This window comes from Corapipo altera, unplaced genomic scaffold (genome assembly GCF_003945725.1).
Source record: "Corapipo altera isolate COAL_440 unplaced genomic scaffold, ASM394572v1 52b, whole genome shotgun sequence".
In the NCBI taxonomy this organism is placed as follows: Eukaryota; Metazoa; Chordata; class Aves; order Passeriformes; family Pipridae; genus Corapipo; species Corapipo altera.
The window spans coordinates 3,711,871-3,738,357 of record NW_020884922.1 but is presented as its reverse complement, the minus strand read 5'-3'; the positions used below and the strand labels follow the sequence as shown (position 1 = coordinate 3,738,357).

At 36.5% G+C, this 26,487-nt stretch overlaps 1 protein-coding gene across 50 annotated transcripts in view; it reads right to left on the bottom strand.

Moving 5' to 3' along the window:
• Positions 1 to 26,487, bottom strand: part of RIMS2 (regulating synaptic membrane exocytosis 2) — a 448,206-nt gene that overhangs the window by 65,055 nt on the left and 356,664 nt on the right. For 26 of the 50 annotated variants that reach the window (XM_027657142.1, XM_027657146.1, XM_027657145.1 and 23 more), the window contains 2 exons: positions 8,331 to 8,503; positions 7,071 to 7,316 (listed from right to left, as the gene is read on the bottom strand). The exons of 9 other annotated variants lie outside the window; for them this stretch is intronic. In XM_027657142.1, the coding sequence (XP_027512943.1) occupies positions 7,071 to 7,316; positions 8,331 to 8,503 (419 nt within the window). The remainder of the gene's footprint in view (positions 1 to 7,070; positions 7,317 to 8,330; positions 8,504 to 26,487) is intronic. 15 more of the 50 variants (XM_027657165.1, XM_027657167.1, XM_027657168.1 and 12 more) reach the window with 1 other exon arrangement.

Sequence of the window (26,487 nt, the reverse complement as noted above, 5' to 3'; positions counted from 1 at the left end):
GTCATCAAGTCCAACCCTTGATCCAACACTGCTGTAATTACTAGACCATGGCACTAAATGCTACATCCAGTCTCACCTTAAAAACCTCCAGGGACGGTGGATCCACCACTTCCCTGGGCAGCCCATTCCAATGTCTGATTACTCTCTCTGTAAAAAATTTCTTCCTAATATCCAACCTAAACCTTCCCTGGCAGATATTAAGATCATGCCCTCTTGTCCTGCTGCTGGTTGCCTGGGAGAAGAAACCAGTACCCACCTGGCTACAACCTCCTTTCAGGCAGTTCTAGAGAGTGATGAGGTCTCCCTGAGCCTCCTCTTCTCCAGGCTGAACAACCCCAGCTCCCTCAGCCTCTCCTCATAGGACTTGTGCTCCAGTCCCTTCACCAGCCTCATTGCTTTTCTCTGGACCTGCTCCAGCACCTCAATATCCTTCCTGAACTGAGGTGCTCAGAACTGGACACAGTACTCCAGGTGTGGCCTCACCAGCACTGAGTACAGGGGCAGAATCACTTCCCTGGGTCTTGCTGGCCACACTGTTCCTGATACAGGCCAGGATGCCATTGGCCTTCTTGGCCACCTGGGCACACTGCTGGCTCATGTTCGGCTTCCTGTCAATCCAAACTCCCAGGTCTCTTTCTTCCTCATTGCTCTCCAGTCACTCTGTCCCCAGCCTGTAGCGCTGCATGGGGTTGTTGTGATCAAAGTGCAGGACCCGGCACTTGGCCTTGTTGAACCTCATCCCGTTGGAATCAGTCCAACTCTCCAGCCTGTCCAGGTCCCTCTGCAGAACCCTCCTGCCTTCCAGTTGATCGACACTGCCCCACAACTTGGTGTCATTTGCAAATTTGGTAATGATGCACTCAGTCCCCTCATCCAGATCATCGATAAAGATATTAAACAGAACTGGCCCCAACACTGATCCCTGGGGGACACCACTAGCGATCGGCCACCAACTGGATGCAGCACCGTTCACCAGCACTCTCTGGGCCTGGCCCTTCATCCAGTTCCTAACCCAGCACAGAGTGTCCCTTCCCAAGCCATGGCCTGCCAGCTTTCTCAGGAGTATGCTGTGGGAGATGGTGTCAAAGGCTTTGCTGAAGTCCAGGTAGACACATCCACAGCCTTCCCCTCATCCACCACGCAGGTCACCTGATCATAAAAGGAGATCAGGTTCGTCAGACAGGGTCTGCCTTTCCTAAACCCATGCTGGCTGGGTTTGACCCCTTGTCCATCCCATAAGTGTTGTATGATTGCAAACAAACAAAAAAAAAAATCACATGATACACAGGGAAGAGCCAGATGTCCTGAAAGGGTTTTATTTAAATAAATTGCTCTAAGCAGTATGGATTTCACTACAGCTGCATCCATACTTCACTCATGAGAGACTGTATTGCTTTGATTAGTACTGCACAAAGTGAATATGCTCATGCTTGTTTTAATGCTTATGTGCATATGTGTGGTAGTGGTTGTCTAAAGAACAAAATAACTCTGACATTTCCTTCACTCCTCATAAATTCAGGTTGCTTGAGGACTCTGAAAAATCAGGGTCAGCATAGGCACTGCTAACATCTCCCAAACCCGTAGCATATCTCTGAATTGATCTTCTGGGACTAAGAACTAAAGAGACATGAGCAAGAGCTCTGAAGCCATAATTACCTCAACCAAAGAGACATTATCTGGGACATCATGATCTTGCCTGTCTGACTTCTGTTAGTTTGACAAAATGACTTTGAGTCACTTTTGGTCTCTGGGGGAAATTATAAAAGCATACAGAAAACTTAAGACCATCATAAAAAAAAAAACCATTGTGAGGAAAGGTGTCTTACATCTTTCTGAACAAGAGTCAGTTTTTCTGAGCTGGGGAAGAGAGGTCTATGACCAGATCTCCCTGCTGAGGCAATGTGTACTTTGCAAAGTGTGCCAGTTTGGAGCAACTTGCCTCTTGTTTACCTTGGACCTCCATAGGAATTGTGCTCATGTTATGTCTCCCAGTGGTATTTGTAAGAAAATTTTATTTCCTACTAGGGGTCACCTGATGACAGATCTCTCAGCTTGCTTAGGTAGCACCTTATGGACTTTAACAGGAATATGAACACCACACAGGTACAGCGTTAGTACTGAGAATGTTCAGATGCTTGGTCAAATAACATTAAAATCAAATATATGGGCAATGGTAAACCACTGGAGCATCATCTTACCATGGCTAGCAAGTACACGATAGTAAGAACAACACTGGGACTCTTATCCTTATTTCAAATACAATACTTGCCTGATGGGTCTGGCAATGTCTTTCAAAGGCAGTGGCACAAAACCAGTGACTACATTTTAGAAATACTTCAGTGAAGTAACATGAAGAAGTTTATGTTTGTTTCTTAGAAAGCTAAGTGATAAGCTTATTAATTATTTTTATTAAAGTACATTTAAAAGAATATTTTACAGATTTTTGTCACTTTTCTATTAAAATAATGCTCAGGCTAAAAGAGTGAAAACATACATCACTAAGACATAGCAAAGAAACAAAAGCCTCATGATCTTCAACATCAATTCCTTGGTTTTTTAAGTTTCTACCTCACTTTTATTGTTGACCTGTTGTGCTCAATTCCATACAAATAAAGATTAAACAATCTGTCTATTGAAGAACTTATTGTTCGATCTAGTTTTAAATATTTTCAGAAAATGAATGCTTGTCTTCCTCTGCATCTCTTGGGTTTTTGTTGGGTTTGTATTGGGGTATTTTTGACTACGGATGCACTGTTTTTAAAAAACCTTCAGAAACAGGAGTGCATCAGTGCTTTAGGGATCACAGGTCAGAGCTGGTTCAACAGAGTTGAAGTGCAGGCTGCATTTCAAGGACAGGCAAGCAGTCTCAATGATATTGCATTTCTGTCAAATTAAAAATGTCTGAGTTCCCTGCTGGGCACCATATATCAAAGCTGCAGACTGTTTCAAATGAGCTATTTTTAATATTCACCTGTTAATAATGTGTACTTCCAAATTCATTACTTTATTATTTCCCAGTGAATTAAAATGAGTTTACTAGCTGCAAAGAAGTCTATATATGTTTTGTACTTATTCCAAAGTAGTAGAAAAAAAGGTCTCCAAGGGCTTGATAGATGGTGACAAATAACTGAGAAACAGCTGACTTTGCTAGATTTCTTAAATTATTTGTATTCAATTCTCTGTAAAGATTTCACAACAAATATATGAATTCATATAATTCCTTTCTTAACCATTGATCTTTTGCATACTTTTCCATAATATTTCTCCAGAAATTATAGTGCATTTTCTTCTGCATGTCATCTATGAAAATGTAAAGAAAAATGGCCAAATTATTGACCATATCGGTAGAGACTCACTAGCTATATGAATTTATAGCTTTTGAAGAAGATTTGCCTTGCTGTAGAATACTAAAGTTAAAAAGCTTGCACAAAAAGTAGTGGCTTTGAATCTATGCTTCAAATGGGGCAAGAATTTGTCATAAACTCTTAACAGACTCAACCCAGTCCAGTAATACTAACAAAATCTTATTGAAAAAATCTTTATTTTAGGTCCTTTGATTTTAGATACACAGACTGGCAATCTAGTCATAAGTATGCAGAAGAGTTATGTTAGAGAGACACAAGATAAAGTTGCTGGGTTTTGTTCAAGGACCCAGTGTGTGATATCCACCGCAAAATGCCTGAATATTGAAATGTTTTGCAGCTGAAAAGCATTGCAGTGCAACCTGCCATTCTCATCCCAGGAATGACAAGGTCACTTTGTTGTGAAGATGAAAAAATTGCTAGACCAGCACATTTGGTTGAGAGATGCAGGACACTGCATGCTGGCCTGTTTTCCCTGAAAAATTACAAGAACATTGACATAACTGGGCCCAAATTCTCTCCCCCTCCATGGTAGAAATGACAGTGTGTGAACTTTATGTATTTATCTATTTATCTATATTTTTATCTATAGTTATTGGGAGCACAGATTACCTGTATTGCAATTTTCCTAAAAGACGGATTATGCAGTGGAGAAAGAGTCTAAGGTTGCAGTTTTCTCTTCAAACATACAGTCTTTTTTGCTAGAAAGGTTAGGCACAATTAACTTTTTTCATGCAGTAGTATAGTTAAATCGAAAATTGGAATCATTCTGAAACAGCTTTAAGAAACCAAAGAGCATATACATGTTGAAAATGGATTCTTGATGTTGTCTTTTGCACAGTTTTTTGTTATTTTTATCAGAATATTGCTTCCACCCCTGTGAAGGAGCTTGCCCAAACTGAATTGACATGCTTTTTCTTCCAGCTTTACAAAACACTGCATTTAACGGTTAATAGCTGCAATCACAGTGGAAGGTCCATAAAATCTGCAATACTAAAATTAAATTTTAATGAAAAACTAAGGAAGAAATATGCACCAGGAATCAGTTTTAAAACCTACAAATTAAATTTTTAAAGATTTTTTTTTTATTGAATGATACAAAAAAAGAAATAAAAAGTGGATTTGAAATTAATCTTTATACCTAACAATGGAAGGGGAACAAAGGGCATGAAGCATTAGGAAGGGTTTGTGTCCGAAGAAATACATTACTTAAAACTATATCCTACACTCTGTTTTTTGAGTCTTTAAGTGACTCTGCAAAATTACATCCCAGATGACTTATTCCACTACAAATTCTCCTTTCTTGATTGTATCATCTTCCTACTTAATCAGCTGTAGTCCTTCGACTGTCCTTTAGCATTCACTTCCTTTCTTCACATGGGATGCTACTGGTTCCTTCCAATACACAGCAAAACTTTGTGACTTGCACATACTTTGCATTTCACATCTCTACCCTTTCTGCCCACCCACACAGATAATTGCTTTGTCCATTCTCACCATTTCAAATGACAGCTACTGCAGTTCTTTTCTCCAGCCCTGACAATTTATCCAATAACCCCTTCTAGGATACTGGTAGAAAGATTAAGTTTCATAGCCTTCCTATTTACCTGTCCCATCTTTCTCCATACATCAGTAAAAAGTTATACTCTCTTTTATCCAGTTCTACATAATTTTTTTTTTCCCAGTATTTTAGCATTTGTTTCTTGTCATATTTATTTTCTCTCATTCAAGACTGAAAGATCAGCTCCTGCTGCTCATCAGACTTGCCCCATCATCCATTTGATATATTTTTAGTAAGCACCTCATGTTTTCTCCTCATTGCCTGGAATGCATGAAAAGACCTCTCTAGAAACATTCACAAAGCCATCTTGTTTTCTTTGGTCCAATCTCCCCTTAGCATTCTCTATTGTCAAGATGTCCCTAATCCAGTGTTGTAACTATCTTCTGTCATGTGGAACATCTCTTAGTTCTTCTGTGCTTCCCCTTTTGAACTCATACGTTATTTCATGATATAGACTCTATGTGCTTGGAACAGAGATTGTGTTTTTCTACAGTATTTCAACAGTGAAATCGTGCTCTGTGATTATAATTGCTGTGTACTCACATGATAAAACTACTGTATCAGAATTAATGCTTAGGATTGATATTTAAAAAAATGGAGGTTAAGATTTAGGGAAGTCTTAAACAGATTACCTGCAGTAAAAATTGTTAATTATTATTTTTTGTCCCTGATATCATCAGGGAGCTGGAATAAGAAATAATGTAAGGGAACTGTGAATACTGAATACTCAACAGCAAAGCTTGAGTGATGCTTTCTGTTTACTAACAGGTGTTGCCAAGAAGGAATGCAATTATGATTTCCCTATAGGTCAACCATACGCCAAGGTTTAGTTTTACAAGGTTTAATGAAGAAAAATCTGATGCTGCAGCTACTTTTGCCAAAAAAGATGAATTGATTTAATGTGCTCCAGTGCTACAAAAGCTAATGCAGTTTACTGTACTGAGGTACTCTTTAAAATAGTCATGGGATGAATTGTGATGGTTATCTGTCTTCGTGGTCATTTAGGTTACATTGAACCCAGCTATGATCTCAGCAGATTGAAGACCTTAGTGTGACTATTACCATTACTCATAAAGTATATAAGAACAGTAATATCAAGAGGTATGACTTATCCTTAACAAGGTAATTTTTGATGATAAAGTGATTATGAGCAGCCCCCGCATGCACACATGTAAGCTGGTAGCAAAGAAAGAGAGTGGATTTCCATAGAGTGCTTTCTGCTTACCCTAATGTATATGAGCAGAGTTTTACAGGCATAAGTTATTTAGAGGTAGTTTAGAATTGGCAAGATAAAAGAAAGTATATTTTTCTGAGATTTTCTGCCATTCTTGTGTGAGAAGGGTTTCAAGAATATTCATCAAATCTGAAACTCATTTTTTGCTAATGAATAAAGAAGGAATATTGTATTTCTCTCAATGCAATTTACATGGATTTTGTAATACAAAATGTCATAAATTTATATGGTTTTAAGGACTCATTGTAAAATGTATAATTCTAGAATATTATCTGACAAAACCAGAGCCAGTTGTGCTGAAATGTTTCTGGATACAATACAGTGGCAGAGGTGCATGACCACTCCACCATACAGCAATGCTTGACTGTTATTCAGAGTGAACAAATGAAAGAAAATAGGAAGACTCTGCTTTGTCACTGATTGTCAATCACTATGCACAGTTTATCAACCTATTCAAAGAGGATTAGTAAAAAAATTAAAAATCTATATTGTCTTCTTTAGTATGGACATAAACGAAAGTAATTTTGATATTGATGAGATATCACTCAACAAAAGATTTTCCCTGAAATGATAATTAAGCATGAAATACAATAAGGAATTCTACAATTCCTACTGTTTATTACAGTCAAACCCAAACTGTGGTCTAAACCAATTTAAAAAATAGTATGCTGTAGTTGAATGCATATTAATGAGTCAAGTTGATGTGCTGCATCATTTGGTATGCATAACAAGCTCACTGAAGTTGAGAGTGAAACTTGATTAAATATGAAAGCATCATGACAGAAAGCAAAACAAAACAAAAAAAAAGCTGCAGAGAGCATAGGCAATAAGCAAGCAAAAGGAATAAAAAGGAAAGACAAATAGGGTCTTGGAGGCAGAAAAATAGGTCTATAGAAACAGAAGCATATTTTACCTGTCATCCTCTTTCCCTTCCTCAGCTTGGTCTTCTTGAGCTTTTTCATCATGCCCTGATTCTTTGATCTCCTCCTTATCACAGTTTTCTGTCACCTCTTGCCCTTCCCCTTTTTCATTAATTTCTTGCTCCTTTGCTTTTGCCTCCTCCTCCTCCTCCACTTTTTCTTCCTCCTCAGGAAATACTTCATCTTGTTCATCCCCTTCCAGCCCTCCCTCTTTTTTTCCCTCTATATCCCTTGTCCTTCTGAGGTCAACAAAAATTGAAAAAGGCATGCAAAAAGAAAAAAAAGAAAACAATAAATTAAAGTTAAGGTCATGGAGAAGAGCATGCATGAAAAAAGGAAATGCAAAAGAAATGAAATAAAAACTAAAGGATGGAAACAGTCATAAGGTAAATCATGCTGGCTAAGGGTCCAGCCTAAACTAGAGATCCTTCTACGCTCTAGGAACATTTTCCTAGGAGAAAGTAAGTTCTTCTTCACATAAGTAACACAAATAAGCATGGAAACACATCACATTCATAAATGTATACAGAACTGTGTGAAAGAAACAATATGGTCCCAACAATGCTCATATAAGCAGACGCTTAAACAATTTTTTCAAACACACTATTTCTCTCAAGAGGACAATTTTCTGAGAATTAATATAGGTGATGGAGGTGGGTTGCGCCTTCGAGAAAAATTATCTTTCACTTGTGCACCGAGTGAAAGCCAAAGCTCCTGTGAGTGCACACAAGGTGCAGGCAAAGAAAATACTGTGGTTTGGTCACAGATACACAATGTATGTCTTGTTGAAGAGCAGTTCGATGGTTGTACACTTACAGTGTACACCTAAATTGGATTAGTTTAAGTATTAAATAAATTGAACAGGTCTATAAAAGTTCAGCAGCTCTATTTAAAAGGAAAACAAGATACCTCTGCTGGCACAAATTTTCCAGTTAAACTGTGTTTTCAGCCATATTATTTTACAAAACGGTTTTCAGAAAGTGCAAATCTAAGTGTGTCTAATGCTTACTGACAGCATATGTTTGTTATTTTAGTGTATGTTACATAACCCAAGATGATAAAACTTGGCTAAAAGCAAATTCCATGAAGACTTCAAAAAAACATAAAATGCAAAAGAAGTTTAAACCAGTATTTTGGAAATTCCCTGTAAATTTCATTCTAGGCAAAATATTAATTTCAAATACACATATCAATAAGTGTTCAGTTACACAAATTACGCAGCTGTAGCTGGCACTACAGCTCATTGTGCTCACCTTATTTTCTTGTTTCCTCTTGGACGCTCTGACTGGACGGACATGTAGCTCGTGCTGCTGAAACGTGAAGCGCTGCTTGTCCGTGACACAGCGGAGACATCGCTGACATCGCTGTCAGAAGACTTATTGGAAACATTGTCTGAGCCTCGATGAGGATCCCGCCCTGACCGATACTGCAAGAGGGAAGGGACAAAGATACAGATGTTGTCAGTGACACGCTACCACAAATCAGCTGTGGAGTTGGTCCCTGATGCTATCTAAACTGCCTTAGTCACTACATTGCCTGAACTTTTATAATGAAGTTTTTAACTGATATGGAATATAAGTTATGTCTTGGTTTCTATTAATTTTACTCTGCTTTGCTATCCCATTCAAGTTATTAGCTCCTCAGGTTCAACCATAGAGTGACTTGTACAAAACTTCTGGCACATTCAAAAGTTTCACAAAGCTTAGCAAAGACATCTAAACCATCATAGAATATTTTTACCACAACTGTTTCACCAGTGCAGAAAGGAAAGCAGAGAGATTAGTGACTTGCCTGTGATTACTGAGCTCATGAAAGATTAAACACAAGACAGAATGTGCTGCATGCTATCTATAGAGTACGTGTCTCTTTTGGGGCCTAGCCTGTTTACAAGAACTTCTAATTGACAAATGTTATTTATTTTTTTTCCCAAATAAATAGGTAGATGAGACTATCAAATCAAAAGACAAAGCAATGATGTAGCTGTGCAAACTGAACTGCTGTGCTGGGAAACCTGAAAGGATGGGACAGGACTAAAGATAATTTGAAGGGAAAATGTACATGTGCCTCAGAAACTAAAGGATTACAAAGGTATTTGAGCTTATTAACAGTAAATACCAAACATGGAACTGTCAGGTGACTGGTGATTAGCAGTAAGCCCATACAACATACAGCATTGTGCAGTGGTATTCAGATTAGATCTGAACGAAATATGATGGCTATTTTTCCTTCTTACACATTAGCTCTAAATTAAGTCTGTGCCACTCTGCACTGCACTATATACAAATACAATAAATAGTAGAAAGATATTTTTCCCTCTCCTCTTCATATACAGACATTTCTGTGTATACAGAAATCTGATGGGCTACTACTGATAATCTTTTCAGAAAAATAGTACTGCAACATGAATTGTCAATGAACACATAGTAATTGTTTAGAAATAAGACAGTGTGGAAATATATGAAAAGCAGAACAGATAAGACTGATAGAAAACAAGGGGAGAAAATAATGTGCCTAACACATCAGTGGCTTATTGAAATTTTGGGGGTAGCAACATCATTCAGCCATCTGGAGAAAATAAAAGTGGAAGATCTGTGTAGTACTGCAGAAGACAAGGTTTGGCTATGAAATTTGGTGCTTTTTTATAGTTTTAGAACTGTCTTTCATGAAGTACACAGAAAATTTGTTTCTGTTCTCTTACAAGGAATGTTAAACTGGGAAATATTCTGAAAGATTGTGCAGTATCTAAATTGCATTTCAGAATAACATTTCAGTGCCTATTCATCATAAATTATTTTTACGCTTAGAACTAGTAAATTATTTTGCTAATTTCAAGACAGGGAAATTAAATAAAAACAAGAAAAAATGCTCATGCAGGTTAGACTGTACCCCTGCTGCAGAAAGTGACCAAGCACAGCCTGAACTCCACACTTAGGAAAGCAGTTTTACATTCTGCAGTTGTTTTCCTGATCTGTACTAATTTATGGTATTTGTGTTCATCAACAAACACTCAAGTCCTCCCCAACCTTTATGTGTGAAAGTGCAGTTAGCCACTCATAAACTCACAGAGTATCTTTGTGATTATAACGTTCACAAGTTTTAATATTTACTGACTGGTTTTATTGATGCCATTTACTTGATAAAGGATACAGTACATATTATAACTGATATATTCATTTGGGAACATAAAAGCAATGATTAAGCAGCTATCCCAATCATCAGAGATAGCTGAACCTTATACCAGAATAAAAGCAGTGTTCTTTTTCAGCAAGTCCTTTTAAAAGAGCTACATAGCCCTTCAGAGAAGAAAAAAATAATCATGCCAAGTTAAATGTGTATATACTGATTGTAGTTATTCCATTCCCCCCACCTAACCCTCCCTGTGATCATTTTGTGTTGAAGACAAAGTTGTGAATGCAGTTTACGTTGATTCAGCCTAAAGCTACCAAGACTGGGAAGTACAGCCTGGCGTACTGGGCTACCACCACACACAGAGCTGCCCTCAGGCCTCCAGCACTGGCCAAGGCTCCCAGGCAGATGTAATTGCCATCCCAAGCCCTTTGCTGACAAGGATACACTGCCACTGGCTCCCACCAAGCTCATGTACAGCCGAGATGTAAATGCCTGTATGAACATCTGTCGTACTGACAGTGGTTACTGACCCCGGGCCAGGCACATCGCCAGCACGGCAGGCATAGCGTGGCTCTCCTTTGGGGAAGTAAGATGGGCCACAGTGTCAGATGTAAATCATTGATGGAATTGTTGCAATTAGGGGATAGATAATTACTTGTGATGATTCACAGAATAACAGACCTCAGCCTGCAGATCCCACACTGATCTTGCCCAGCAGTCTATGGAAATGAGCCCTTCTAAATGAAATAAATGCAAGCAACATGAAGTGGCAAACTGTATCAGCATTCCACAAAGTTATTCTACAGAGTCACTCTGCAGTACATAAAGTTTCAAAAACCTATGGTTTTGATTTTCTCTGTTTCATTTCCACACCTGGGGAGTGTCAGTTCTTAAAATACACTTTTCATAGCAATGTGCTGTATATAACAAATCAAACTTTTCCATAAATAGAACAAACTTATCATGGTTTGGTTGTTTGGGTTTTTTTTTTAAAGCCAATGTAATAGTAATAATCTAGTAATATATAGTGAAGATTGAAAATTGCTTTGGCAAGAAAAACACTTAAAGGTAAATAATTTAAGAAATATAATGTGAAAAAAGATCATCAAATCATTACCTTGTCTCTTTTTTTCTCAGTTGTATGTAGAGGTACTTCCCATCAAATGTTTTTAATTTGGTCAGATGGTACAGAAATATTATGTGACCCTTACAGCTTCAGGATATTTTAGGTGGAAAATTGGGAAGTATAATTGAACCTTTTACTAAATCTGAATATCTGAATATACAATATTTTTTTTAAGATTTTATTTATCCATTGTCTGAGTTACAGTCTTGGCATCTGCTAGCTGCCTACCACAGTAACATGTAGTAAAGTGAAATTAAATTGTCTTTCTTGCTGGACGAAGCTCAGATATCTCATATTCATTCATTAGTTCTGCTCCAAATTGCTCTTTATTCTGCTGATAAGGTCTACTTTTGACCTTATATCCGACTTAATTTTGTTTAGGAAATGGATTACAGTAGTGTATTGCATATTAGTGTTTCAATAACTGCAGCACAGAAGACTAAGGGAATCATACTGCTTCTCTGACAGAAGCCATGCTGGCATTTCAGTTTTGCATCTGTTTCTTAAACTGCAATTCTATATACAGGCGTTTCTGAAGTGCTCTTTTGCTGCCTGCCTCAAAAGTAAAATGGCATTTTCACTGTGCAAAAATTGATTTTTAAAAAGTATTCAGTTCTTTCATGTCGTATACTCTGACTGTAAAATGTAACAATTTATTCAGTTTTGTGCTATTGCTTTTTCAGTATTTGTGTGGCTAAAGTTGCCCCAAGGCATCACATCTTCATATATGTTACATACTTTCTTTCTTTCTTTTTGCAAATTTCACTTTTTTTTTCTAAATGTCACTGACTGTATGAGAAGATCAACTAATGGATTGAAAATATAATTTTTAACCAAGTGCCATCCACCAATTATGTCTGAAACACTGATACCATCCCTCTCCACTGCCATCCCTACATTCTGTGATGTAGGGTTTGTGCCATCTGAATGCACACAGCCAGGGAACTGCAGCCTCCATGGCTGGATTCAGGCTGCAGCATGGCCACAGATTTGGATCATCAGCTCCAGCAGCTGTCCTGTGTGCTCCCATTTCCCTCAGGAGAAAACATGGACAATAAGGAAGCTCCATAGCTCCCCTGGTATGGACAATCAGGAGGCCAAGGCTGTGTTGACATGAACCTGCCCATCACACAGGTTAATTAAAAAGTTTCTTTCACATTTCTTTGTTTTTTAAATACCAGCCACAGCAGTAGGAAAATTGTCTCCTGACTTTCCTCGTGCTGTAAATATATGCCTCTTTTGCTGGAATAAGGTTAAATTTTCATTTCCAACCCAATCAAGACTCATACAATATAGGCAGCATTCTGGACTTTATGACCCATAAAGCAGTAACAATACTCAGAGTCTTCAAGCTGTTTCAACAATAGGAAGTCTGCTGCAAGCAGAGGGGTTGATTAAAAGATGCTTTTGTATTTTTAATAGTAAGATGATTTTGTCCTATTTTGCCATGTTGAAGAATGAGAAAAATTGCATTATTATGGATTCTATCAAACAAGTTCTAAAGTTTCCAAGATCATTTTCCTCTGCATTAGTAAAATAATCAGCTGGAGACCTTAACAAAAGGATAGTTAGGTGTTAGTGCTTGTGTCTTTTCACTGCAAGAGATTACTGTCCTGTAGTGATGAATTCATACTTATTAAAGCTGAAAAGCAAATACCTGCTCTGCTTCCTTATACAACAATCCATCTTGGATTATATAGTCATGCAGTTGTCCAAGCATTTGAAATTGTCAGTGATTTCTAACCATCTTTCTATCTTATCATCATTTTTCTTTTTTTTTGGCTACTCATCAGTTTGTATTGGCTAGCATTTACATAGGGACATGCAAATCTGGTCAATGTTTTTACTGATCAAAATGTTGGGAAGATCTTTCAGATAATTTTCCATTGTGCTGCTACCAGAATATTAAAAAAGCATTCTGGACTATTTCAATAGTTCTTTGCCTCACTGACAAAAGCTCTTGAGCAGCCAGAGCACAGCAATTGTATGAAATGTTCTATAATTTCAAATGTAGCTTTTGGTGTAAGTTCACAGCCTCTAAAGGCATTGCAAATTTTAGTTACCACACATCATTTCAATGAATGTTATTTGATTGTTTAATTCTTTCTAAAACCTTTGTTAATGGCTGCCTAATGAAGTCTGCCATTAAAAGGAAAACCAAATACTTACTAATAATTGCAACAATAACATTACATTTACATAAAGCAAAACATTCAGAGACATTTTTACAAAATACCGTATACAAATGAATACATAGAGAGAATATATGTTCATCTGCAGTTTGCATACACACAAACCAAGATGAAGTCTATGATGCCCTTGCATGTAATTAATCCTTAGCTAACTCAATAATCTGTGCTTACATTTGTCACTCTTGTCAAGATCCATCAAGGCACTTGAGATACAGCTAACCAGGTCTGCCTCTGCCAGCCCTGCTTTAGCTATCACATGCCATACAGGTGTCCCCTGGGAGATATAAGGACTGTCCCTGAAGAGATTAATTCTTGAACTGCTCTCGTGTGAGGCATATAATGAGTTCCACAGTTGCCTTGAGCAATTCAACATGGAGTTACAGTCAGTTCTACCTTAGACTCATTCTTGACTGCTGATCCTGGCTTCTGCTTTGTAGTCCTGTATCCTAACCCATCTTCCTTCTTTTTATTTCTAAATCTTGGGTCATGCTTCTTTAACCCTATATTTTGCTTCTGATGAGTCCTATTTGCAATGTTGCAACTCTCCAGAACTGTTCCAACTCTCAGCCAGTTCTTGCTTTGTATTAAACACCCTTTGATCTCCTGAGCCTGGTTCTATAGCACTTTTGGCATTCTTGTCTTGCATTAACATAAAAGAGAGAGCTACATACGAAGTTTTTAATTAGGAGCAGTACAGTGCCTGGACCAGTAAATCTAGCTGGATGTACAGTGACTCTCTATATATCCATTCCTCACTCCCATTCCTTATCATACATAATTTTTTCCTCATTAGTCAGAACATTCCAATCCACTTCTACCTTGGATAAAAAGAACTGACTGTTTTGCAAAACCTGATTTGCAAATCCCGATTTGCAAAACCCACCTTCTAAACCACCATAATTTACAGTAAAGTTAGGCCACCAATTGGTGTATCAGCAAAAATGAATATCTATATTTTTACTGAACAGGTGAAAAGAGCCTACTTCAAAAGTTCTCACATCTTTGTGGTTATGTGCCATCTATTTTATCCATTTCACTAACAAGTGCTCACATATGCAGTCTTACACAGGAGTTCCTAAAACTTGATTTCACTATGGGATTAAGCCATGTTGCAAACAGCATCCTACTGCTAAATTAATGAAGGAAAACTGAACAATTAAATAGATTGAGTCAGCAGTGAACCTTGACAGCAAAGAGGGGTAGCCTTGGTTATACTGACTTGAATATAACAAGTAGATCAAGAGTGATTACTCAGCAGTCATTAGCTCACATCTACAATATTTTAAACCAGTTTTGAGGCCCAAAGTACAACAATGACATCAATAAACTAGATTGAGTTTATTGGAAGGCCACTAAGATGGCTGAGGGAGTTGGGCTTGTTCTGCCTGGAGAAGTGATGTCTATAGGAGTATAGCAGTTTATCAGATCATACAGGAGAGGATGTAAAAAAGACAGAGCCATTCACAAGCAGCTCTGACCGGTGTAAGTAGGCACATTTTTACAACAGGTACAGTGAAGCAATGGATCAAGTTGCCCAGAGAAGTTGTGCAGTTTCCTTGAATGTTTTCAAGACCTTACTGGGTAAAGCCCTGAGCAACTTGTACTGATCTCACAGCTGACCTTACTTCCGACCCCTGCTAGGGCTTGCAAGAAACAGTTCCTGAGGTGCCCTCCAACCCAAATTAGTCTGTCATCCCATGGGTCAGGGTGATCCAGGAGCTGAAGAAGAAACTGCAAGTGCAGCAGTAATGCAGAAGCCACCAATGTATCATGTCTATGTATCATGACAATTGGAAATCTGGAGGGAAGTAGTCTGGAGGTAAGTCAAATCAAAAGACAAAAAATCATGCGCTTCACATATGCTGGCATATGGTGACATTTTTTTAAGGACTCCTAATGTGCACATATTAAATAAATATAGGACAGCACTAGAAAATATTCTGACATTACATCAAGAGAATTTACAGAACCTGTAAATATTTGGTAAATTAGGAAGCAGTAAGGCAGGTCTTGGGCATTTGGGTCATTTAGTGAGCTTGAGAATTAGCTTGTCAAAAAATTTCTCTTCTTACAAAACAAATATGTTCCTGCAGTCGGTTTCAAAACTGTCATATGTCACTAGATAGTCTTTTACTCTGATGTTCTTTTTCATGCAATATGACTTTTGTAATATAAGGCAACCTCTAATTTCAACTGCACTAGCATCTGCACTGAAATCAAGATGTTATTAATGCAGAATTAATTCACAAAGATAGCTTCATTAAGTCTAGGGAACTACGTATTATTATTTAATCTTACTTTATCTCAGGACCAAATTTTTAAAATTTTGAAAGAAGAGAGCATGGCAAACTTTCTGCTGCAATATATAGTTACAACATTATTCTAAAGACTGTTCAAAATCACATTGACATTGTTTAAAATCCCATCTCCTCTATTAAACACAGTGGGTGAAAACCTCTTGTTTAAGACGAAGATAAGTAAACCAACAGAGGAATAGTTATAAGCATCACCTCAAAAATTCTTAAAGGGCAATCCAAGATGTGTTACACATTGAGTGGCCAAGCAGGTGTCTCATAATTTCTCATCAGAAGCTACCTTAAAGTCACTACTTATAGAGAGAGCTTCTACATCAAATCATCAAATCATTGAAACAGGACACCGGGACATGACATTTCATAGTACCAAGAGGCTACACCACTGAGTCCTTTGGTGGCGTGCCTCATGTACGACATAACTTGACATCTTTAAAAGTGAAGATAACTGCTTTCTATTATTTATCAAGGTTAGTAAGTGAGATTTTTAAGAAGAGTTTTCACAGCTTGAATAGTAAAGTAAGACAATCTTTTCCATGGTTCTAGTTGATTCTGTCAGGCAAAAGCAAGATCCAGGTACAGCATACAGCTAGGGCAAAACAGCTATAATTGACTATATAAACTGGAAGGATAGACTTCACCTTACTACAAGATCTGATGATTCTAACATGCCTGAACAAGTTATAGGTGAACCACAGAATGCTTTCCTGTAGCCAGAATATTCCCAAAAGTGTTTCAAAAAGGCAAAGATCTCGAAGAAACATGAGTCTACATAAGGAAGGCAAATAAAGAAGAGCTTCAAAAGAAGAACTCTTTAATGAGAATTAAGAGTAGAAGGATATCCAATAAAAAGTCCTCCTTTTCTGATATTAATTTAGGAAAGTATACAAAATGGAAAATAAAACAAAGCTCTTTCTAAGGTTTATTTGAAACATTTGCCATCGAAGTTCCCTTTCATACTGCTGATCTCCTCCTGAATTTTAACTGCTATTTAAAACAGGGCAAAGTCAGTCACCAAATTTCACTTTAGTGAAATGGGTCCACAGTCTGGCTATGTGATGGCAGGTAATAAACTTACAAGTACCTCACAAACTCCTCATCTTTTTGATTGCCATACATAACTTCTTGGCAGTCTTCTATAGAAGGAAGAAAACGTATTTAAAATAGAGATCAGCTATCCTTTAGTAATCCAGAACACTATGTCAAATCTGAAGATGCATCATGGACACTGTTCATGCCAAAAGTATGAGCTATTCAAGTCAGGGTGGTTATAAAAACACAGGTGTCCAGGGCTTCACAATTTACTGTGCAATTGCATTTAATGGTTTCTCCAGTGCTTTATTTCCTGGTGAACTACGTCATGTTTGTCGGACTAATTGGTGAGCCTACAGTTAACTCACTTGTTCAGTGGGTTCAATTTCAGTGATAACTCTTTTTCTGCCCCTTTTTAATCTTCCAACTCTAGTACACCCTACTTACATTGGACAAACTGAATCAAAGCATGCTTCCTGTATTTATGTTCTTTAAGTGATTCACATGCCATTTCTGTTACCGCTGCTCTCAAAATCTCTTGCACTTCATACAGTCCTGCCATCCAGTAAACAGCTTATTTTTCAAAGAGAGTAACAAGGCAGGATTTCTGTTTTAAAAAATCATCTAGTGCCTCTGATTGTTCTACCCTGTTTGGGTTTCTTTGAGATGTTACTTTGCAAATGCAAGATAGGAAATCAAACAATATGCATTTTATGCATATTTTTTATGCATCAACCCGGATTTAAAATTGCGTTTCCATAATTTGTTTTCAGCCCTTTGGTCTCACGAAAACAAAAACAAGCGAAAAAAAATAATGCGGCAACCATCTTTTCTTATTACAGAATTTCGGTTTCATTACATTTTGTTTTACCCCAAAAGCCTGTTAAGTATTTCAACACACCTGATGGTTTGAGAACAGAGATATGAACTTTCCCCTTAATCCTACTTCTGCTATGTAACATTTAAATATCCCTTTCACCAAATTTGTCCTGGTACACAGCACCTTCAAAGGAATTCATGCTGAAGAGAACAGCTGGATTGATACATGACCATCTGGTGAGTTCTGTAAGCAGAAGTGCCTAAGGACACAATTGCTCAAGAACAGGTTATAAATATATCTTTATATATTTATGATTCCACTTTTTAAGTCCTTAAATCCATAGATATCAAAGGATAGCCTCCAAAATCAAGCATGATTTGAGGGGACATCACATAAGTTTTTTCTTAATGTCTTGTTTTCACTGATTATTAGGATTTATCTTGGAAGATACCTGTAAAATAAAAAATATATCAGCTCAGCTGATAACTTTTCTGCAAATTCTCTGATGATCTACGTCTAGCTAAAGGAAAAATAAATCTGCAAGATATAGATACCACCATTGCCTCATCCCTCCATAGGCAATTTAAACTGCTTAGAAGACATTATTTTCTCTAAAATGTATGTTCTCAGCAACTTTACCCTCATTATATTGCAACTAGTAGAAAAAAGACTGCAGGGAGATCCTGAGCATGCAAACTGCTTCTACAGATCAGAAAAACTGAACCCTGTTTTTCTCTTCAGTCATTGAGTTTTGGTTCTCAAAGAGGGAGTAATTAGAAAACATGTATTACTTATGTGTCTCATATGTCATTATAAATACTATAATGATTTACCTCTTTGCTTACTTGTAAGGTTAGTTTGAATTCAATTTTACAGAAAATATGCAATACCTATTAACATTACTTACAACTTCATCTTTACCATGTAAACCACTTTAACACTAAGATAGTAATATGTAACATTTGTGGAAAAGAAACAAACCAAAAAATTCAGTTGAAACTGTATAAGAAATTTAGATCATTTTGCAAAACAGGTACATATATCAGGTACTATTCTGGGATCAAAAACTTCTGTAAACATTTTTGAAGATCTTTAATGTCTATGAATTTTTAGAATAATTGAAGTCCTTAAAGTTATTTTCATTTACAGATGTTTCCTTAGCATAGCATTAGCATTGCATTTCCCAAACTAATGTGACTAGAAATTGGGTGAGATGAGGGAAAGGAAACACAGTTTGTTGCTTTTTCACAATTCTTGAAACTGAAAGTCAGCCTATTAATCAGAATTGAATTTACATTTTTGCCTTTTAGATACAGAACACTATGTCATAGTGTTTTGAATTTTGTTTTCAGAAATCATATTCTGACTAAACTGTAGATATTATTAATTAGCTAGTTGTTTCAGATTAAACTGCAGAAGTACACAAATTATCAGAATTGTTCTTTATGTGACTGCATATGTCACTCAAGAGAGAACTGAAATAGAATTACGCATCCTAGTTCTCAGAAATTAACATATCTAAGATGCTCTATATAATGCAACAAATATAAGATCCTTTAGATATTTTATATAGTTTGAAGAAAAAGGATATATCAGATAAATTTTACTGTGATAAGACAAGCTGAACTTCAGGACAAAATTGCATATGTTTGCCTGTATGATAGATTAATTTCTCCTCTCAACATAATCTGACTCTGGAAGAAACACAATTTCCAATCTTCTTTTCATCATGATAGTTGAGGTTGTTAGATGAAATATATATTTTTTTTTTTTTTTCAAGGCAAATAGTTAGGACAAGATGTTCTTTTAGTGAAATTAAAAAAAAGATATTTTGTTTATTTAAATTGTTTAAAATTTCATTTAAATTACATTTTCTACTCTAGAAATAATAATATGGAATAAGTTTGATGTAATAATTACTCTTTGCATAACAAAAATGAACACGGTTTGGATGCATCATTAATCTGTTCAGAAGTAAGGATTAAATTTTTTAACTGCCTTTTTTTTCTTGTTATTTGTTATTATTAACTAATTCCAGACAGTCAGTGAAATCTCTTGTAAAACAATGATTTCTCTCTGCAGAAGGAGGATAGTATTCCTTCTGACATATGACTAAAGAAAATATTCTATTACCCAAGACTAAACAATGTTAGTTCTTCTAAGCAAAGAGTCTACTTCCCAGAAATGACAGTCAGAAATACCAGAGGTTAGAAAGGACACAGAGGTAGTTTCATGTTTTTGTTACATTCTCTCTAGAAGTGTTGCTGAAGACATTAAGGCTTTACAAAAAAACCTCCCTATGCTGAGACTCCGAGGTACTGAACCTTCTTTGATTAGCTCCATTGTGCACAACCACCATTTTCAGAATAATGGTGGTGTGCTACCTCTCCCCAAATCCTTCATATGAAATGTTTCCAGAACAGATGCTTAAAGTCACTATTATATTCATGAAAATTAACTGTAAGAGATTATTTAATTAAGATACTTTAAAAAAATCAAAACCCCACAATGCCTCAAGAAAATCTAATAGGCACACATAACTTTATTTCATGACAGCTTGTAAAATTTGTACTGATAATTTTGGGGGTGCTATCAAAGAAAATCAACCCATTGAACAAAGAGATGCACCCCCAGAGGTGAAGAAAACATCCACACTGCTAAAACCACTTTACTGGCCTCAACATTATAGTAAGAATTACAAATAACAGTAAACTCTGGGCAAATCCTTCATCTAAGGTATGCCCAGCTGAACCACGGGGAGCAACGCCAGTGGCCATCCCAGGAGCACCTCCTCAAACTGCTGCAGGGCAGGAGAGCTGGGCAGGGCAGGGGGTATGTGAGGTGAGGGGCCAGCCAACTCTCCTGCTTCTAAGTCTGGTAGTGCCTGGTGCCTTCTGAACCATCCCCTGTGAAGCAGACAGACAAAGGTTCTGCTTATTCAGCCTGGAGAAAAGAAGGCTCCAGGAGACCTTCTAGCAGCACTCAGTGCCTAAAGCAGGCCTACAAGAAAGCTGTAGAGGGATTTTTTTACAAGGGCATGTAGTGATAGGACAAGGAGTAATGGCTTTTCCCTGAAAGGGTGTACATTTAGATATAAGGAAGAAATTATTTACTGTGAGGGTGGTGAAGCACTGAAACAGGTTGCCCAGGAAAGCTGTGGATGTGGAAGTGTTCAAAGTCAGGCTTGATGGGGCTTGGAGCAACCTGACCTAGTCAACCCCCCTGGCAGGGAGGTTGGGAGTAGATGATTTTAAACAACCCTTCCAACCCAAATCATTCTACGGTTCTATGATTCTATGATTGATTTAGAATCCTACACATTTAAGCAGGATCCATACAGACGCTGCACTGAGACTTCAGGTCCATCCTAAGTGCGTGCCATGTTTTCTTTGATGTTTCAAGGTCAATAGCCTAGCAAATTGACCTAAAAAACATGTTTCTATCATGAAACCATTGCTCTACCCTTGTTGTATTTCAAATGTGAATAATATTCTTTTTGCATCTGTTCTGCCTGGCACAGAATTAAGTAGCACAAGCTGCAGTTTGGTGTGATATATGTTATCACAGATTACTATTCTCATTTCTTAGAGCTCCCTGACTGTTGCAGCAATTCAATGAACTTTATATATTCTCTATTTTTGAATGTCACACTTTGGCACCCAGATATTTAGTACATATTTCCCAGTTAATTTTTGTCTTGTTTTTTGTAGATTGTCTCATTTATTATCAGCATACCATCAGTTTCAGAACAACTTAGACAGTTAATTCAAGCACAGTCACAGTATTTGTTACTCACTAATTGTTACTCAATTCAGTAGTATCTTGGAATTTTACAGCTTAAATGCAGATAAAAACTGTAAACAGAAATATTGAGTTTAATATGAAAAAACAGCCACTCTGAACCAAAAGACCAACAGTTTAGCAATTCACTTGTGTACACAAAGAAGTTCTGAAAGGAAAATATCTTCTATTACAAAAAGGATAAAAGGATTTAAAATAAATTTCAGTGATTGTTCTCGCTAGAAGTTGATCAAAATATCATAGAAGTGATTTTAAAATGTGATTGTTAATGGAACGGTTACAATACTCAATCAAACCTTTCTTTGGCAGAAATCTTTTTGTATATGTCTTGCTGTATATTTGATATATATGTGTTTGATAAAGCAATTTTTTTCTTAAAAATACTTGCTTTTTGCAAAAGAATATTTAACTCATTGCTGTAAGAGTAGAACACAAGACTTGTGTTACACTTAGGTTTTTTTGTGTTTTCTTTTTAATGGAAAAAGATAATTTTCTGCCATTGAAAAGGCCTTTTTTTTTTTTTTCAATAGACTCCAATAACAAATGAAAATTCAGAGCCAAAATAGACCGATGGGTTTATTTTTTTACTTTCAGGAGTCGTTTTTTCTCTTTCAGATTTGTTGTAAAATTATGAGGTACTTTAAGAACATTCTATAATGTATTTAAACTCTACTTTCTAAATATATGATTAGCAATAGAAGCTTACACAAAAACTAAGAAAATGGGTGACAACAGAAAGTACCTGTTGACAGACAAAGACAGCCAGTATCAGTCTTTCAGATGTTTATATTTCAGCCACAAATATCATATATGAATGCAGTATTTTTGTTAACTGCATTATTTTTGTTAACCACACTATTACATTTAAAATACACTAAATTTCTAATAGAGACATGGATACTCAAGATTTAAAAAAAAATAAATTAGAAGATTATCAAAGCCAAGATAAATTTAAGAGAGCTTGAGTTAAATGAAAAAGAAAAATGACAGCAGCAGAAATATTTTCTGAGAATTTGCACATCTTTGACTGAAGAAGGAAGTACTAGAAATCACAGCAATCCACATCTATATTCAAAGTCATTAAATGACTTTTAACACATCAGCAAAATAAAGTCTGATAAAATAGAAATTAAAGAAAATATGCTTTCTGCATTACCCTGTGTATAGAGCTCAGTTCTAAAATTCTGAATTTATTTCATCTAGCTATATTTTTGTCTTATAATTGAACTTTAAATCCTGTACTTATAACAACCAGAACTTTAACTTCAGCAATTCATTCCACAAACTTTTAATATTAAAAATACAATAAAATACTTGATTGGAAATATAAATGTTATCAGGACTATGGGGCAGAGAGACTCTCTGCATTGAGAATTAAAATTCCTTACATATCACACATGAGCATGACTGATTGTGTAACCTGAGCACTCAAAGGCTGTTGGGAGTGACACAACATGTCATTCCAGACCAGAGAGATGGTTGAGCCATCAAGTTTCCAGCCCAAAAGTACAAATACCGATTACTCCATAGGAAAGTACAAAAGACATGGAACAGTCAATAACAGAAAAGTTTCCTCACCTGGGAAATTCTTTGTTAGTCTAAATGGTGTTTGCTTTCTTTCCTGAAGCAAAGAGCTTATTTGAGCAGAAGTGGGCAAGGGGAAGATGAAGGGAACCCATAAAACTGCACACAGATATTCCCATTTGTAAATTTATCAAATTCTACTAGTTAGGTACTAGAACAGGTATTCTCTAGAAATTTATTGCATTGAATATTTGTGTGTGGTCTTATCCATGTGAGCTTTGCCTTCTTAATTATTCTTCAGCAAAGGTCCATTCTAATTATTTTGTCTTTCCAAGTTTTATCCAGATACTTAAATTTTTAAAATTTAACTGTTATGTTAAATAGAAATGTATACAAAACAATTTATGCACTGTTTTGAGGGAATACGGATATCTAACAAAGCCTACATTTTGTACTCAATATTTTGAATATTTCTATTTACATCCTTAACAACAGAAGTTGTAAGAAACAATTATAGGATTAAAGATGTATATTCATAATTACTATAAATTATCAAATTATTACTGGGCATATCATGATCTTCCCAGAACTCCCAAACTCAAACAATTGCTAATATAAACCCAGCATAAATCAAATACAGCTTATGCGCAGTAAATTATCAATGATGTCAACATCTCTTTAGCTTGGATGTTTGTTCAACCCCACAAGGGTTTCAAGAAGAAAAGTGACAAGTGCTTCTGCTAGCAATCTTTGCTGCTCTGCTTTGATCTTTAAGGAGAAGACAAGGGCATTCCCAAAACATCATCAAATCAAAGGTTTCAATCAACGGCACCAATCAGAGGATACCAGATGTAGCTGTAACAATGACACAATTATTTACTGCAGGTTTCGGAGGGAAAAGGCAGCTCTTGGACACTTTTGCATTTTGCAAGAATGAGAATTGAGATCTGCTTCTGAGGTATTCAAATTCAGCCTCTTCCACCTCCAGTGTTACAGCTCTTACCTTTTGCACATTCTCTCGCACAGGTAACCCACAAGGTGTTACTTGATTCATTGCTGAATCAAAGTGTCTCAGTCTGAAGAACTGCAGCTGTTCAGTGTCTGCATGCTCCAAGAGCATTTCAGCTGCATCTACACTACTCCAATGAACTGAGCACATGTTGACTCTTCTTTTCCACAGTTTAATTTGTCTTGGTCTTGTTATCAGTTTAGAAGATCATAAAGCAGTATTCTAGTATGCCTAATAGTACTAGTTTCATGCACCAAACACGGCGAATTACACTTCTATATTAAACTTGTGTTGTGGTTATTGATTATCAGGAACTGCAGCTTTACATGCATCTGATGATGGAGGAACTTTCAGTCTTATCATCAATATGAATCATTAGAGGTGGAGTTGAGAAATCCTCTTTGATGTTCTGTATAATTGTGTACTTGATGTACTCTTTATAAGTCTAAATAAGCTTGTTCAGCAAAAATTTCAGGTTTTATCTGGTCTTTTACCTCTTTTATCCCTACTTTATTCCTTGTTGCTCTAACATACTATGTTCCTAATTACTACATTACTGACTATTACTAATTGCTATATTAAGTAACTGGATTTCTCTGCCTTTTTTTAGGTCATTATTTTCTCCTAATAAAACAAATAAAATGAGTCCCAAGATACTTTGAAGTTTAAAGGTGTGTCAGCTAGTTGCCAGTCTCTGTTTTACCTTTATTCCTAAAGAAAGCCATGGTTTTTCACTATTCCAACTCTTACATAAATCCTTTCATTTGACATTTTATGCTTGTAGTGACTCAGATTTTTTGAAGTAGCTAATATAGGCTGAGTTGATGGAATTCTCTCTTGATTCTACATTTGACTGCAAACTTCACACTGTTTGCAAACACTTCCAGGACTCCACATACAAGAAGTATCCTCTCTCTTTTTTCTCAGTAGCAGCAAAGCATTTCAACTCTCCTCAGATGATCCACTGGCCAAGTTCTAGTCATGGGGCAAGGAGAGAGGAGCGGCATGATTTCTCACACCCTTCATCCTTCATTTGTCAGCAAAGTTTCCTGAATCTGAGCAGCAGTGGGAATGGCCAGGGGAAGGCATTCCCACCAAACATAGCACTATCAGGGCTCAGCAAGGCAGAGGGGCTCAGAGAGGTTTGATGAGGTAGTTTGAGAACTGACTTCAAAAGTCAGTTCAACCAAATGTGAACAATATGAATATAGCATGGGGCTCATCAGTTCCCATCCAGGCCCTTTCCTCTTCACAGTGCATCTTGATTAAACACTTTAGAATTGGGAAGCTTAGTTTTTATGCAAAACAATAAACCAGACATTGAAAGATCTTTGAGGAAAATTACACAAATCAGCATGGTAAATGGTTAATTTTTTTTCTGGTGGAATACTCTTGTGCTACTTTGATTTTTTCTGTATTTCCAGAATTCAGGTTTACTTCTGTGTCAGCTTCTACCAGCACCACAATTCAGACTTTAGTATATATCCTATTTAGTACAAGTCTTCTGGTACTCAATAAGCAGAAATAGTTGTTCCAATACCTAATCCTTAGTGCCCACAATGTTTTTCCTCTCATGTCTGCTTAGTTGTAAACATTATATAAAAATAAATATATTGCCTGCTTTCCCTATGTCTGCCCTAAAATCATACTTCAGCAGCTTCTGAAAGACGTTATTTAAGGAAATAACTCTTTTACACACTGTATTACCTGCCAAGCTAATGTATACAAAATATTATGAAAGCAGAATAACATTGTTCCAAATACAATGAGGCATGTATAAGAATAATAAAAATACAACCTGCAATTTTATGAATCATGAGGAAAAAAATATGAGGGGAAAATCAATTTCCTATTTCAGCAGCTTCTAAGAATACCAGGGTCTGGAAGTAAACTTTTCCCACAAGCTTCTTATTGTATAACTATGCACCACAGAAGGGTATGTAACTTCCTCTAAAGCCTCTAGTATTGACTTCTAGAGGTAGAACAGTTAGAGATACAGGATGTCTTCTTTAATATTTTAATATTTAATATAACTTCTGCTTTTATAGCCTTCGCTTTTTCAGCAATGAAGGATATTTTTTTCTTAACTCAAAGTAATCATGAGGGACATATAGTTGCTGTTGATTTCCATTTAAATAAAAAATTATAGCACAGAAAAGTGAAAGAAAATTCACTCCTGAATGTGGCTTAATGTCTACTTAATCACATTTTTCTCAGGTGTGGCATGCTTCATTGCCTGCTTGTGCCAGCTGACAGGTTTAAAAAAATCAAAGTCACTGTATACTGCACAAAACATGAGGTTTCAGTCAGCATTTGACATATGTGTTTCAGTTCATGATTCCAGAAGAATTTCTGTAGAAGCCAGATACTTACTGGCTTGCTTACTTACTTACTTACTTACTTACTCATCTTTCTCTCTCTAGATAATATAAGAACTTAATTAAGGGGAATTGAAGAAGGGGTAG